General features: G+C 42.0%; 1 protein-coding gene across 2 annotated transcripts in view; it reads right to left on the minus strand.

Annotated features, from left to right (window-relative positions):
• NECAB1 (N-terminal EF-hand calcium binding protein 1) overlaps positions 1–17,108 on the minus strand; it is a 66,506-nt gene that overhangs the window by 20,878 nt on the left and 28,520 nt on the right. Inside the window, exons 2-4 of one of the 2 annotated variants that reach the window (XM_037382201.1) lie at positions 13,705–14,749; positions 12,670–12,695; positions 10,218–10,315 (exon numbers count right to left, since the gene is read on the minus strand). In XM_037382201.1, the coding sequence (XP_037238098.1) occupies positions 10,218–10,315; positions 12,670–12,695; positions 13,705–13,766 (186 nt within the window). In that variant the 5' untranslated portion in view covers positions 13,767–14,749. The remainder of the gene's footprint in view (positions 1–10,217; positions 10,316–12,669; positions 12,696–13,704; positions 14,750–17,108) is intronic. The other variant, XM_037382200.1, reaches the window with a different exon arrangement.

The raw sequence follows: 17,108 nt of genomic DNA on the forward strand, positions 1-17,108 counted from the left end.
CTTTTTGGCTTCTTCAGAAATGCTTTCCTGCATCTGAAAGTTATTGAGGTGGGTTTTTTTTTCATCAGAGCTACTTCAGGTTTGTGCACTGCACCAGGATTTAGTCTTTTTCTCTTCCCGCCCTGTTCTCCCCTAAGTTCTACATTTAAAGGCTTCCCTGTGGAACAGGTCCTTGTGATCTTTAAATATGGCTTGGAGTTACCTTATCAGGTACACAGAGCTTTTTTGTAATGATGGGCTAGGCAGGCAGCATGCTAACAATCTGTGGGAGTCTGGAATTATCAAAGATTTTTTCCTTATGTATATTTTACCCAAATGTTGGTGTTTACAACTCTTCTATGCAGAATTACTTAACCTTCTTAATGCAGCCAGCTGGGCAAATGACTACTCAGTATTTTTCTTTTAGTAATGGCTCTGAGGCCAGCAGTCCTGAGCTTACAGCAATGTTGGGCAACTTTGACTCCTGCCCACTGAAAGATAACTACTCCTACCAGTCCTTCTAAAATTATTCAAAGATCCTAGAGGAAGGTATTCAACATATACAACTGTCAGCATTATTATAATTTAAGTTACGGAGGAAAAAAGATTGTCTGTTACAATTCAACTTAAACCTCAACTCCATCTCTCAGCAATGAGGAATTACAGCCATGCTTTGTTATTGTTTCACCACGCTACTTCCTACAGAAAAGTGCCTTCATTTGCATTTTACTAAAGGCACACTGGTACAAGATCACACTAGAAGAAAGAAAATGTTAATTATGAATTAAAAAAAGTATATAAATTTATTAAATATATACTATGGTAGAATCAGCTTAACTGGCATGCCTAGCATTTGTATTGTCAGTATACTGACACCAATTAATAATGACACCCGCTGATAGCATCTGTGTGTAAACTAGAAAAATGGTCCGTTTCTTTAATTTCATTAGCTGTAAATTACCATTCATTAGCATATACATTATACTGCACAGCAGTTTGGGCAGTCCAGATGAAGTAAGTCTGTGTTAACATATTACGTTTGTTAGTTTTACTGAGTGTGAGTGAACGAGGGTAATTTTCCACATCTTCCTCATCAAGAGATGACTGTGACCTTTGTGAGCAGCTAAGATGGGAGTTTCCATTAATGCAACTGAAAATACACAATTAGCAATTTCCCTGCAGAAAAGGTCACCATGGCCTTTAAAACTGGCTTACGGCTATCTTAAAAGCTGCAGAAGAGGTTCTCCTTTTATAAAGGCTGAGGAGGCAGACCTTAGGTACCTCCTAAGGGAATCCACATTTCAGGGCTACCACAGGTTCAGCAACTCTCTTGACCCTCTCGAGCCCTGGGGCCAGCCCTGATGATCTCCCCTGGGGTGACGGGACACCATGCTGATCCACTGAACAGAAAACTAGCTCCTTCAGATGGGGAAGGAGGGAGATACCTGTGTTTGCTTACTTGGGGCAAGCAAACTAATCTTGGTTGGGACAAAAAATAACTCTGAAATCTCTCAGAATGGGTAGGAGCTCGGGCAAGAGCTCCACAGACTTAGTGGGAAAGGATGTCTGGCTGTCATCTAGTCCAGCCTCCTGTTTAGAGCAGGGCCAACTTCAAAACTTGTTCAGGCTGCACGGGGACTGTGCTGAGTTTGGAATAACTCCAAGGATGGAGATTACGCTCTCTCTCTGGTCCACTGTTGCACTCTCTGTGCTCGAAGTTATTTTCCAAATGTCTAGTCAGCATTTTCCCTTCCACAAACTGTACCTGTTGCCTCCTGTGCTTTTGCTATGTGCCCCTGAAAAAGACAGTGTTGTTTTGTCTTCTGTATAACCCTTCTTTAGATAATACATTTACATATTCCCTCACTCAGCCTTTTCTCCAGGTTGAACAAATCTAGTCCCCTTGCCCCCCTCTCTATATTGCTATTTCGCTATCTAGTAGTTTGTTATATAACACTTTATAACTTTATTGTACTTTATTTGTAACATTATAGTAGTTAGTTATTAGTGTTATATTACTCTGCCAATTTCTTTTTCCTGTTTTATATCTCATATGAAAATGATTTTATAAAAATTATTTATGCTTATCCTTACAGAAAATACCCTCAGGACAAATGAAAAGTAGTTATCATCGAGTAAAACTCAGCAAGGAATAATCTATTTAAATTTCCCTTGATTATGGAATGTCTCCTGCCCTGTGTGTTTAGGTCCTACATTAGTGGAACAACACTCTGGTTTACAACTTTAAATTGAGGATAAAAAATAAGTCAGAACAACTACTAAAATGAAAAAGAAATCAAGGCTTTTCAATTTCAATCCGTAAGATCTAATTCTGCAGACTGTAGGACAGAATCAGAACAGGGTCAGAATAAAATCATAATTTCATCAGAAGCCAGATCCAGAGATGTGCACTGTGTTGACTTCACACAAATGCAACTTTTACAGCACCCTCACTGTAAGACTGAGTAAAGGCATTACCTGCTAAGCTATTAAATAGATTCAACTTCAGTTTTAGAGTGCGGCACAAGCTTTACAAGTTTATTGAAGTATTATATTTGGAATAAATTACATGTTTAAATTCCGCCTAGGGAATTGGAACAGCGACAATCCTACTAAACACTTGCAGTGCTGACATAAAGAGCAATGAAATAAAATGGGCACCCATGGGCGATTATAGGAGAATATTGACGCACACTTGTAACAGCGTGTATCAGAACAGAAAAGTCTATCACTTTTCTTTTACTGGCATTATTGAAGGAGTCATAGACTCTTATTGCAGTAATATTATGTACAAAATTCATGCATAGATAAAAAGTAACTCCTATTTAATTGCTATTAAGTGCACCACATAGCTTAGAGACAAGAAACTGTTTTATCTCAGCAGGTAGCAAGGATATGTGTAATGCCATTGCTCCTGGGAGAAGGCTGTAAGGATACAAGGAAAACATCAAAGCTGTTGGTGGGTTTCACAGGTATTTGCAGGAGAATGGCTAGGTTAAATGATTTTATTTTTTCTGCTGTGAAGTTATTTCTACACATTTTTATGTTTAAAGGTATGGATATTAACTTAATTAAGGGTTGGTTGTTTGGCTTTTTAAATTCTATTTAACACATCATCTCTGCTACCAGCAAAATTTTGAACATTGCCTCTTTCTGACCCAGTAGGTACAAGACTTCCACAAAAAAGATCAAAGAAGTTCCCAAGAGTTTTCATTACTCTGATAAGGATCTAGGAAGAGAGGGAAGGGGTGAATCTCTGGAATTGCACAACTGCTCAAAATTCATCACTTGCAGCTTTTTGAATTTATCTGTGTTTGACTTCATTTGCACTAAGTCACAATCTTTAATAAATTTTATAGATAGAAAATCCTATGAAATGAAATTCTAAAACTTCATTTAATAATGTCCCTAGATAAAAATAGCTGTTTATTCATAGTGTCCTCTCTGCCTTGTAGTAGGGTACAACTCATGATACATTTCACACTATCACCAGCATTCCTCTCTTCAGCTGCATTTACAGCAAGGAGCTGCTGAACAGTTGATTACATGGATTTATACAAAAAGGATCCAGACTCCAATTCAAACCACCTGCTGGCCTGTCTCATAAAAAATTAGGGAATTGTAAAAAAAGCCCAAACCCCCAAGGAATTTAGGTCAAGTCATCCATGGCCAAAAGAAAAAATGTACTGAATGGTACCACTGCAGCTCAAGCACTTTATGTGCTCTTCATCCTGAACAGATTTCTATTTCTTTATAATGAATAATAAAATTAGTAACTCTTTACTCTGGCCTTTCATTTCCAATGGAATTTGGATATTTTATCCACTTAAAAACATCAAGATGGGAGATGGCTATGGTATTTTGACGAACCTAATCTTCTATGACAAGATGACCTGCTTCGTGGATGAGGAAGGGGCTTTGGATATTGCCTACCTGGACTTTAGTAAAGACTTTGACAGACTTTCCCACAGCATCTCCTGGAGAAACTGGCTGCTCATGGCTTGGATGAGCGTACTCTTTGCTGGGTGAAAAACTACCTGGACAGCTGAGCCCAAAGGGTGGTGGTGAATGGAGCTATATCCAGTTGGTGACCAGTCACAGTGATGTCCCCCAGGGCTCAGTACTGGGGCCAGTCCTGTTTAATACCTTTATCAGTGATCTGGATGAGGGGATCGAGTGCACCCTCAGTGAGTTGGCAGACAACACCAAGTTGAGGGTGGGGGTTGCTCTGCTGGAGGGCAGGAGGCTCTGCAGAGGGATCTGGGCAGGCTGGACCGATGGGCCGAGCCCAGTTGTAGGAGGTTCAACCAGGCTCAGTGCCGGGCCCTGCCCTTGGGTCACAGCAGCCCCAGGCAGCGCTGCAGGCTGGGGCAGAGCGGCTGGGAAGCTGCCTGGGGGAGAAGGGCCTGGGGGAGCTGGCTGACGGCCGGCTGGGCATGAGCCAGCAGTGTGCCCGGGGGGGCAAGGGGGCCCACAGCATCCTGGCCTGTATCAGAAACTGTGTGGCCAGCAGGACCAGGGCGGTGATCGTGCCCCTGTACTCAGCACTGGTGAGGTCACACCTCGAATCCGGGGTTCAGGTTTGGGCCCGTCGCTGCAAGAGGGACATTGAGGTGCTGGAGCGTGTCCAGAGAAGGGCAACGGAGCTGGTGAAGGGTCTGGAGCACAGGTCTTGTGAGGAGCAGCTGAGGGAGCTGGGGGTGTTCAGCCTGGACAAGAGGAGGAGTCTCAGGGGGGACCTTATTGGTCTCTGCAACTCACTGAAGGAGGCTGTAGGCAGGCAGGTGATGGTCTCTTTGCCCATGTAACAAGTGACAGGACAAGAGGAAATGGCCTCAAGTTACACCATGGGAGGTTTAGGCTGGATATAAGGAAAGAATTCTTCACTGAGAGCATTGTCAAACATTAGAACAGGCTGCCCAGGGAGTGCTGACACACCATCCCTGGAGGTATTGAAAAAATATGTAGATGTGGCACTTAGGGACATGATTCAGTTGTGGACTTGGGAGTGTTAGATTTACAGTTGGATTTGATCTTGAGAAGTCTTTTCCAACCTGAATATTTCTGTGATTCTATGATTTTTGTTTGACACTGAACTGAAAAAAACGTAGTGATAAACATAAAGGAACAAATTAAGTAAATTCAAAGCCAATGCATGAAAATTAATAATCAGGATAAACTGAGTAATACCTGCCTTACGTTACTCCTACACACAAGCTACTCATTACGTTCATACTGTGAAAGGTGCATTTGTAAAAATCGCTATTTCAAAGAGAACAAGACTTGATTCTGTGAAAAATGTTAATAAATTCTAATCACATGCAAAAACTGGTGTCAGAAAATTTAACATGGATTTTGTGAAAACAAAAAAAAATCTTGAAACTTCTTTTTTGCTCAAACACATGTTAGTTGTGGAACTCTATTGTTGACATATGCTTATCTAGCTTTTCCCCAGTTATTTTGTTTTGCAATATAATTTGCATAATCGCTGCTGTTACTACTACTCAAATGGGCTATTAAAAAGATCTAGGTATTCTGGTTTATAATGGGTATCTACCTCACAGAGTGCATTAATTTACATAATTATTGTAAATGCACCATCAGTAACTAAATTGCATGTCCCTGTGTTACTCTTTCAGCTCCTATAATCTTTTTAATTTGACCAGCTCCTATTTTTAGACTATTCAAGAGGTTTCCCAGTAATAAGAAGCTGCATTAATTTCACTTAGCTTTGGGTGTTTTTGAGCAAAGCACAGAAATGAATGATTTCATAGGAGCAAAGAACTGACTGACACATGCTGTCCCAGTCACTGAATCCAGCATCTTGCTGTTGCACATTACACATTCCCCTTTCTAGGTTTTTGCAAGCAACATGTAAAAAGCAGTTCGCCCCCAAATGCTTGGAAGACTATTCCAGAACTTGATTGCTCTGTTGAGTAAAAATTATCTTTCATTTTCATCCTAAACTTAGGCTTTTCATTTCCATCCTAAGCCTGGCTTTTATCTATGGAAAAAAGGGTTTGCTGTACTTGTGAGGAATAAGAGATGTAAAGAAATGGAATGAGAACAATGAAATAAGGATGATGAGACAGAAAAACACATTGAGGGGAGAATCTTCGAGATTTGTTTAAACAATTTTCTACTGTGCTGACAGTCCTTGGTTATTTTGATGTTCCCTTTACTTTAGATTTTAATATTTCATTTTGCTGTTCATAAATGCTTTCTAGTAGCTGTACAATAGTCCTGCCCGAATCCATCCAGGAGGTTGCTGTTGCTTTATAGTTACAGGATTTCCACGTCAGATATAAAATTATACAGGGTGAAGCTCTAGTCTTACTCACTGGATCAAAATTTTGTCTTATAAGCACTCTTAGCTATAAAAGACAGTTTCAGTTTACTTAAAAAATCTATTGCACTATTTCCTTTTGAAATTAAAATGTACCATCTAATACATATAAACAATATAACCTAAGAAACAGTGTAGATACGAAGCTTTTTGCTGCTGGAGGTTGGATTACTTTTACAACAGGTATAGTGGCCTTAAGTCACTTCTGAGGCAGCTGACAGGGTGGCCTCCATGGGTGCCACACAAACTCTGCATCTGCAGTGAAAAAGAAACCACACTGAGGAAGCATCTCTGCTGGGCTCAGGTGCTCGCTCAGGGATTCCCAGTTCCCACCACTTCATCATTGTGCCAGTGCAGACAGTCTGAACTTTAGCTGTCACTCCAGTGACTGAAGAGCTGGTGCTCTGTATGTCAAGACTATTGTCAGATCCATGACAGACTTAACAGGTCAGGTGAGGCTCAAGCCAGCAGTCACTGAAATCACGGAGCAGGGAGCATGTCCCACCCTGAAATCCCCCTGGCATGGTCGCTTGGCCACCAGCCAGCTGTGGTTAGACTGTCACCAACACTGCAGTATAAACTGCCCTCTGGAGCAGGGGGGGGTTAAAACAATCCAAAATGGTCCCTGCTTCCCTGCAAGCCTCTGCTGCCAGCCTTCACGGTGCAGGTGACAGTGACAGTGGGGACACATGAGGGTACATCCTGGCTGTAAAATGACGCCATGCAGTTGGCAAAAGGGAAGGCAGGAGACAGGAGGAGAGGGGAGTGCTCTTCAGCTGGTGAAAGAAAGAAAATGGAACTTCAAATGGGTGTTATGGCTTTGATAAAAAAGGCACTGTCAGGTCAGGGTAAGCCATCATCAGTTCTTCCTCTGTGAGACAGCTCCTCTGGGAAAAACCCTTCAGAGACCTCAGAGTTATTCAAGTACCTAAACTGGAGTCTGGTGCTCTACAGAAACCCAGCTGGTTTCCAGCTGCTGCCCTAGAAGGAGGTCTCATCCTGCTCCCGGGTCTCCTAAAGGTCCTGCATGCTATTTGTCAGGCCCGTGCAGACATCTTGGACATCCTCAAATACCCCAGGTTTTCTAAAATACCACTAGATGCCTGTTTAAACCCCTGAATACTTCTATATTTTCAGCTTTGCTTCACATGAAAATTACATGTTTGGTGATTAAACAACCTTTGCTAGTTTACTGAGTACAGAATAGTTCACCACCAGCAGCAGGTTGTTTTATACCAGAAATAAAAATGATAGAGCAAAACTTGTTCTTACTGAATAGCTGACAAATTGCAGCTTTATGGCCTGATAACTTCAGACGTGTTCTTTAGTCTGTAAGTTTCTGATTTCCAGTATTCACACATCAATAGAATGGAAATGTCAAGCACCTTAAAAAAACTAGTCTATTTTTATCTATGTCATTATTCAATGACAGAATTTATTACTGTGCTCTGGGTTGCAAAGTTTAAATGTATTTATATGTGACTGCAAGCTACTTATAATATAATAAAAATGCAGCTCGCTGAAAATATTGTCTATTTGGGTAATAAAAAAGATTAAATATTTATTTAAATACACTTCTGCGTTTTAATATAAAAAAAAAGTCAGAAAAAAATAGGCTTAAACAAACAAGCCTTCCAATGCATTTGTAAAGTTTTGCTGTGTCTTTAATTGTTAATGCTTCCTGCATATAAAGATGAAGTAGAAACAAGATAAACAGAACTATCCCAGCTTGTACTTTGATCAGGAAAATATCAGCCTGGCAGGTACAGTAACAACAACTGACGCCAATGATTAATCTGTCCTTACACTACTGTGTAAGTAACTCATGCAGACTCTCTCCATCCCAAGGAGAGAAATGATCAAATATCAAATGCCACAAATCCTTCTAAAAATCTTCAGATATGCGTTCCCCTTCCTTGTTTAAGGTTAAAACACAAAAGGCCAGTAACAAAAGACCAAAACAGAAGGACTGTAGCTCCCCTAGCATCCTCCAGTAAGATGCTTTTTGTATTAAGGTGTTGCTTGCAAATGCAACTCAGCCTTTTACCTGCTGAAAGATGCTCCTTGCTGTATCTGTCTCTCTGCATTTTTAGCTCAGCACCTTCCCGTAAAGCAACAGGGCATGAACCGCTCCTACACCCTTAAGGGCTTCCTGTCTTTCCAGGTTCTATTTAGTTTGGTTAGGCTGCTGGGATCCGGCCCCAGAATGGTCCAAGGAAGTCTGGTTTCAAAGTTTCTTGAACCTGCTGAGGCACCGGAATGTTTTCTCCCATAGACGTCTCAGTATTTTCACTTTCAGATAGCGCAGGGCTGGCAGACTACAGAAAAGCTTAGTTCAAGAAAGCTGGGGTGGACAGCCCTTTCAGACCACAGAGGGCAACAAAGTACGCAGAAATTATGCTGCAATTACCTCGCAGGAGTCAGTTATCTGCCAGTCTGTTGGGTTAAAAATATCTAGACATGGAGATATTTTGGAGTGATGGGGACAATATGGTTGACCTTCATTTAAGTCTAGGAGTCCATAGCCCAGCCAAACTCTAGTTGCTCTTGGTGGGAAATTGTGTTGGGTTTGCGTGGCAAGGCTTTGGTAGCAGGGGGCTACAGGGGTGGCTTCTGTGAGGCACTACCAGAAGCTCCTCCGATGTCCAACAGAGCCAATGCCAGCCAGCTCCAAGATGGATCCACCACTGGCCAAGGCTGAGCCCATCAGTGATAGCGGTAGTCCCTCTGGGACAATGTATTTAAGAAGGGGGAAAAGTTGCTGTGCAACAGCCCTTGCAGCCAGAGAGAGGAGTGAGATTGAGAGCAACAGCCCTGCAGACACCCAGGTCAGTGCAGGAGGGCAGGGGGTGCTCCAGGAGCCAGAGCAGAGGTTCCCCTGCAGCCCATGGTGAAGCCCACGGTGAGGCAGGCTGTCCCCTGCAGCCCATGGAGGTCCATGGTGGAGCAGATATCCACCTGCAGCCCATGGAGGATCCCACGATGGATCAGGTGGGTGCCCAAAGGAGGCTGTGCCCCCACGGGCAGCCCACGCTGGAGCAGCTCCTGGCAGGGCCTGTGGCGCCATGGGTAGAGGAGCCCAGGCTGGGGCAGGGCTGCTGGCCGGGCTGTGACCCCACAGGGACCCACGCTGGAGCCGGCTGTGCCTGAAGGATGGCACCCGGTGGGGGGGACCCCAGGCTGGAGCAGGGCAGTGTGAGGAGCCTCCCCCTGAGGGTGGGAGCAGCAGGGACAGCGTGTGAGGGACTGACCCCAGCCCCATTCCCTGTCCCCTGCGCTGCTGGAGGGAGGAGGGAGAGAAATCAGGAGTGAAGCTAAGCCTGGGAAGAAGGGAGGGGTGGGGGTTAAGTGCTTTTATGATTTGGCTTTATTTCTTACTATCCTACTTTGATTTGATTGGTAATAAATTAAATTAATTTTCCCCAAGTTGAATCTGTGTTGCCTGTGACTGTAATTGCTGAGTGATCTCCCTGTCCTTATCACAATGTACGAGCCTTTATCATATTTTCTGTCCCCTGTCTGGTGGAGGAGGGGAGTGATCATCCAGCCAGGGTCAACCCACCACAATTATTTTTTCAAATTCAGACTATTTCCACATGTTGATATGCTGATAATACCCACATTTGGCACCACAATACCTCTTGGTACCACAATTGGAAGAACATTTTTCAGATCATTTACTAAGACAATATTGATTATATCCAAACTGTAATACTTTGCAGACAGAGCTTTCCAGCTCTGAGACTGAACCATTCTGGCAAGCCTTGTCCTACTGGACTTTTGATACAAACATGTCTATTTGCAAGAACTTCTACTTAGATACAAAAAATACTGGATACATGTTCAAATAAACAAAATATACAATGTAAAGAAAATTTCAGTTTTTACTTACTTTCTTTGTTTTGTCCATTGCCTTCAGTATGGTTAAGTTTAAGTCTTCCAAGACAGACAGAACATTTTCATACTCTCCCAAGTGCTGGGAAAAATATTCTAAAAGAAGAAGAAAACCCACATCACTTGTTAATGACCTGAAAAACCAGTATTTCATTAAATAATTTTATAAAGTCTGAATTCAGTTATGGTATTAACTATCTAAATATATAAAATGAATGAGAACTAAAATGAAAAGATTTTTTTATTATTATTTTTGTATTATTTCCCCTGAAAATCATTCCTGGAGTAGTTAAAATATCAAAATCAGTGTTTCAAAACATTTTCTTTCAATAAACGAGTTGCCAAATTGACAAAAATTTAAAATACCAGTTTGAATGCTGAAACAGACTTTTTCCCAAAGTATCTGCAGTTTTATTCTAAACTAGGTTTTCAGTCTAATAGTTTACTTTAGGGTTAGTAGCAGGAGATGAAGTTTTCATGTGTATGTACTAAATCTGATTATATTGCTACAAAAATGAGTAATTCTAGTAAAGCCATTAGAGGAGGTAAGATCAAGTGGGAGCTGTTGTGAGTTGAGGTCAGCTGAGAATGGTTGCTTCTCTCTGAGAAATGGAGACCATGAGCTGCCAGATAAGCTCTAGTGCCAGGTGCTATGATTATATTTTCAACAAATACGGTGCATGCAAAATACTTCTAACAAAAATAATGGAAATAACGTAAGATGCAGGATGCCCTTGCATAGCTGCTCAAAGCAAAGTGTGTTTTAACAGAAAGAGCTGATGTTAAATCTGAGGGCATAACTCAGTCATACAACAGGTGCTGGAGGCAAACTTGGGAAATCATGACCCAAGTTCCCATTCGGTTGATGCAGCAAAATCCAATAGAGGGAGACACAGGAAGAAAAAAGTGTGAAAAAGAAAGAAAATTATGTGGAAAGCCAGACACTGTGTTAGACAATGCATTTAGACACCAGATCACCTGAACAAGGATGAAAAACAACATCTAAATGGCAGACAGGAAGAACAAGATTAGATGGGTGCTTTTTGAAATAATAAATAGCAATACTTTGAGGCTTTTAAGAGATCAGCATGAGCTTCTCAGGGCAGTCATGAAAGCATAAGGCTTCAGGAACACTGCGATATAACTTGATATTGCTGAGAGATTGAATAAACTGATTTAGAATGAAAATGTGTTATGAATTAGTACCCTGGAAGCAAAGCTTCATTTCTGAGGTGCACTGAGATAGCTTAGCAAGAGCTGCCTCAGCTCAGTACCAGACTCACAGATGAGAAACACCCCAGCAGCAACCTATGAAAGGTTCAAAAGGCCACTGAAGCAAGCCATGCTTAGTCAAAGCAGACAGCAAACAGAGCCAGTGCAGGGCAGACAGCCCCCTCAGCCCTCTCTCTGGCCAGCCTAAGGTTCCTGGTGGGGTCAAGTACCAAGCAAACCTGTGAGCCAGCGCAGCATCAAAGCAGCAAGTCCATTGTGGAACTAAAGCATCTGCCTTCCTTGGCCAGTTTGATATAGTTTTGGCCAGATGCTCAATCAGCAGAAATCATCACAGCCCAATTCACTTCAGCTGAGTCTTATATGTTTATAAGCCACAGGCTGAGATGATGCTTAGTGGGGTCCTGGTCATAGGTGGAGTTACTCTGTGGGTGGATAAATGAGCTGGTAGTATTTTCAACCTTTGCAGGTCTTCAGAGTTGCTGGCTATTGGAAAATTTATCAGCCTATTATCTTTCCCTCAGAAATAGGATAGTTCTGACAAGTATAATAGGGTTTCTTTGTCACTTTGTGGGAGGACTTGCAGAAATGTTCTGTGACTTGTTTTTTTGCTGTAAGCAGCACACTTAAATCAGGTGCTGTAAGATCAGCAAACAGGGCTGTGGGGAAATGACTCACAGCCCAGAACAGGGTACAGAAATGGGTAACTGAGCCAAATTCTAGGTCTTACAGGAGTTTTTGTGATGAAGGATAATAGAGCTTTACTGTTTTCACTGACTCAAGTTGGAGGGAAGTAATGAATTTTCTTCCAGTGTACTGGATGAATTTACTCTAGGAGTACTAATGTGACCGTTGCTTTTGAAATTGCCAAAAGCACTCATACCTCTGGAAGTGACAAACTAACTAGAAAAAAAAAATATCTTGCATAAAAGAGAAGTCAGGTAAAAGTTATGTCTATTTTTATATCAGAACATATCTTGAAAATCAGAGAACACAAGTATTAGGAAAAATATTTTCTAAGTAATTTCTTAATGGAATGGTTGACAGTCTGAAAAGATTGTAAGTCATCTGTGTTTTCCCGGGATTTCTTTCAATTGAAGTTATTTTCTGTTGGAGCTACAAAGATTAAACAGAAAAAAAAAAATCTTATCACATGATATGTTTACTTGCACAAGTCTGCCACAGGCATAGATACTGTTCTTGCCCAAGAAGGAACTTACCGCAGAGCTCTTCTGTGTCCAGATTGCTGGGAAGATAAGAGTAAGAAGGTTAGTGAGCTTAGTAATAGTTTTTTGTTGGATTGGTACACAGCAGGACTCAAAGATTAGCCTGATTGTGGTATGAAGCCTCCCCACCTGGGCTGTAGCAGGAGATGTGAGTGCCTGGCACTTGCTGGCCTTGCTCTGCTGCCTTAGGGAGGCTTGTCCGAAGCTGAAGGCTGTAGCTGTGCTGCAGCCTCTCTTCCCAATCACATTCCCACTGGCACCATCCTACTCACCAACAACCCTCTTTGAAGTTCCTCACCCAACCTTTGTGCATCGTGGTGCAGAGTTGCTGCTCAGGCTTTACACATTTGGTCCCAGTCCTGGCAGAAATCCATCTAAGCACTAGAAATTGTTCCCCACCACCACCACCTTTTCTGCTGGTGCTCCTCTTTTGTGGCTGTCATGCTGGGCAGTGTGGCTCAGAGAGCTCAGCCCTCCATGCTAAATGAAGGAAACCCCAGTAACCTCTTTGTAATCCTCACTGTGCAATAGTGTTCCATGGGAGGGATAACCAGTAGAATAAAACCAGACATAGCTCATCAGCACACATAGTTTCTAAGACTTTCTGGCCATACAAAACCATCTCACCAGTACTAACTTCAGAAAATCAGTGATGTGAAAAGTATAGCTGTATTGCTATATTCCCATGCCAGTATTACATAAATATAGAAATGTATGCAAGTATTCTATACAATTCAAAACTGTTCACTTGAAACAGATTTCCTCTTGATCAACTCTTAAGTGATATTTTCCCTCTTCATTAGCAATATTTCCTCTCTGAGGCTTTAACAGTCAAAAAAAACCACTTTTGACCTACAGCTCAATTCTGAGTTAGCATATTGACTTTCTTCCAAGGAGGAGAAGAAACTGATTATTAAAGAAACTTAAAAGCATGAATATCCTTTTTAATCTTGCTGAGGGGTGAATATTGAACAGCTGATTGCACTTAACATTTTTTCACTTATCTTTTTAATGGTATTTTTAACTGACCTTTTAATAAAATGATGACACAGTATTATCTTAAATTCACTTTCACCAATGCTAACTTCCATACATGACCTTTATTTCATGAGGGAGAGAAACAGACAGAAATTGCAGGATCCTGGGTTGTCACAGAGTTTCATACTCAGGGCTGTAAAAACTTCTGAATGCTTTTAATTGATGATGTAAACGAGATTCTCCCACAACTTTTATTAACTGAAGGTGACCTTATCTGCATTTGAACTGGCCAAGTTGGATGGCTGCAATGGAGTCTTCCATCTGATTTTTCCAGTGGCTTTTGTAGCAGGTGTAAGGGAATCCATAGTCTGTAAGAATTGGTGCTGAAGCTGAGAAACTTAACTCTTACAACAACAAACGTGATGAGAAAAAGTGGCTGCGACCCCTTAATGCTGTCCACCATGGACCACTATGGCATGAATGACCAAATGTACTTGACCAATCACTTCTGCAGTCCAGCAGTTCTTTTTTGAACAGTCCAGATGTTCACTCCTTGGATGCAAACTGAAAACCTGAAAGCTGGAAGACTGCCTGAGTCAAAAAGCAGTGACAGAACAGGATGATGTTAAATGTCAGGAGTTTGCTTTTATGATGCCCTCTCTTTGTTCATTGTCCCTGCATTTCCTGCCCCATCACATCATCTGCCCTAACACCTTCTGTTTGTAAAAGGCATTTCTGCATTTCTTAAAGTACAGCTTGATATCTGTGTTTAAAATGGCCTCTCACATTGTTAGCCAGTCACATTCATGCTCTCTTTTCAAATTTCATATTAAAATCCATTCTGGTCCTTGTTCTTCTGCAGTATCCTCAGCACTGCGGTAGCAACACAGCAAGGGAGTGGCTCGGAGGCTTTCAGCATTGCTGTCAGCAGAACATCACTGTTAGTCCTATTGACAGGAGCAACACAGCTGCAAATGGACTAAAAGTAAAAATGGAAAAGTATTTAGGTGCTGAATTTATCTTCAGTTAGAATGGGGAACTTGAATAATGAGAAAGTTATTGTCCAAAGTGATTTGCGCAGCAGCTTTCAGGAAGCCTGTATCAGAACATAGAAGTGACACAAAAAGCACAGACTTCAGTCTCGCATACTCATAGTGTTTCCTTCTCTGTTATAAATACCCTCTGAGGCTCCATTGTTCTCTGTACCCTCTTTGAAGGGAATGCTATTCCAAGAAGGCAAACTATAATTTTGTGTCACTGATTAGTTCATTCTCTCAGAAATAATAACATACTGCTTCAAACACAGTCGTGAACAAGCCTAGAAATTCTTTTTCTGTATACAAACAATTTTGAGCTCCCTGCAGGACGCTACAGAAACAATTAATGAATTCTGGAATATAGTTAACAGTACAGGAGTGAGCTGCACACCAAAGGGCTGTTTCTGCAACTCAATACTCGGGTTTATAGTGGACACCTGCTCATCATTTCAGTGGGTACATATGGCAAGGATGCTTATGCTTAGACCTATAATCTAGCAACGTTGAACATGTTATTTGCAATATTTGCTGGATGCCTACATACAAGTGCCAGCACTCCACTCATGATAAGCACCCAAAGAATAATCCTATTCTGTGAGCAGCCAAATGCACTCACATCATGTCAACATGATCATTTTTTGAACTGCTCTCAATTTGCTTTCTGACTACTAAATGCAGTCCTTCTATATGTCTGACCTTGTGTCTAAAATGTTGTCTACCTAATAACGTGAACGATTCTTAAAGGACTATTGCAAATATTCCATTAAGCAGTCCTGATCACCGCAAAGCTGATCATGCCTATCGCTCAGCGACAGAAACATAAGCAAATCCACTTGAACGAACTGTGGCAAAAGTGCTGTTTGTGGTACCTCTGGAACTGGTCCAAAGTGTAGGAGCGCATGGCAGCTACGATCTCGCTTTTGTTGTGCCCACCACAGTCAGCTGTGGGCTGGGGCCAGCCGGGGAGGAAGGAAGGTTAGAGTTATTCCATCCATCCACTGGTATGAATCCACTGATCCACAGCCCCATCCACTGTCCTCACCCACACCATTCTCTGGTATGAAAGGCACCTCTAGGTAGCAGTAGAAGAGCTGCATGTTTTTGCTGGACCACAAGAAGAGGCAGTGACACCTCTTCAGTACAGGAATTATGTACAAAATCTCTGGCATCTAAAGCAGTTATTTTATTGAAGAATCTGATACCATACGAAAGACTTTATGAACTAAATTTAGGAAATTCATTGCCATGACTGTCATAGCTGGAGGAAGATAACTCTTCTTCGGATCCTTCTTCATTCTCAGATATGAGAAGGATTTATTTCAGAGACTTGAACCAGCTCTTTTTTTTTGGCCCATTTGCATGTCTCATTGCTAAATTTGGTTTTAGGGAGGAAAGTCTGAGGCTGGTATCTCCTATTGTTAAGCAGAAGCATATAATTTGTGACTGAAAGGAATTAAGTGTTACTTAGATTGTGCAAGAGTAACTGAATAGTCATCTATGGACAATCTCAGGCAAAAAGCTGTAAGCTCTTCGCAACAAGAAAGCCTGCACACCATCCCACTTCAAGTCAGCAAAATGAGGTAAGTGCTCCAACACTACAGAAGGCGTTGTGCAAAGCAGTCTTTATGTGTGCATTTCCATTTTAAAGAACGTTCTGCTTCTCTGCTCTTTTGCAACAGCAAAGACCTTTTTGTTCAGGTTTGGTCAAAGTTTCTTACCAGTGGAGGCAAAACCACCTTTTTGCCACCAGTAGGATGTGGTGCTGGGACGAGCCCAAGCAATGGCCCCTTGCCACAGAAAAGGGAGAGGAGGAAGAAGAGGCAAAATTGGGACAGAGCTCCTGGGGCTGGTCCCTGGGGAGCCAAACTTCCCGCTGCCCCAGGGACACTGCTGCCCGTCAGCCCCACAGCTAGATGGACTGTGCACCCTCTGGCCTTCCAAAGGCAGCACCCAGCTTGGTGTTCTGGGCTCTGACATGGGCACAGCTCTTTTAACGTCCCACATTTTGCTGCACTAAATAATTGCCTAGTTCGCTTATGCTTAGCTCCAGGCCAAGTGACAGCTTCAGAATCGCCACTTACTGCTTTGCACGTGGCAGGCCTACAGAAGAGAATAAAGGTTTTTTCCTAACAACTTGTCTGAAAAAAGACCCCCTGCTAGTCCTTTGCATTAGGCAATGATTCACAGGGATGCAATGACTACATAGCTGGCTAGCCACCTTAATCATCCTAGCTGTAACAGTCTCTGTGTTGCTAAATGAGCCTTAATAATATTATTAAAAGTTGTGGTACGTGCTACAATCTGTAGAGAACAGTACAAGGGCTGCAGAGCTAGGATTTTTTTAGCAGTCTGAGTGACAGCAACCTAAACAAGGAGATGAGAGGCAACATCATGGTAGCTCTGTTGCCACAAGGAGCA

The sequence above is a fragment of the Falco rusticolus genome, chromosome 3 (assembly GCF_015220075.1).
Source record: "Falco rusticolus isolate bFalRus1 chromosome 3, bFalRus1.pri, whole genome shotgun sequence".
NCBI lineage: Eukaryota > Metazoa > Chordata > Aves > Falconiformes > Falconidae > Falco > Falco rusticolus.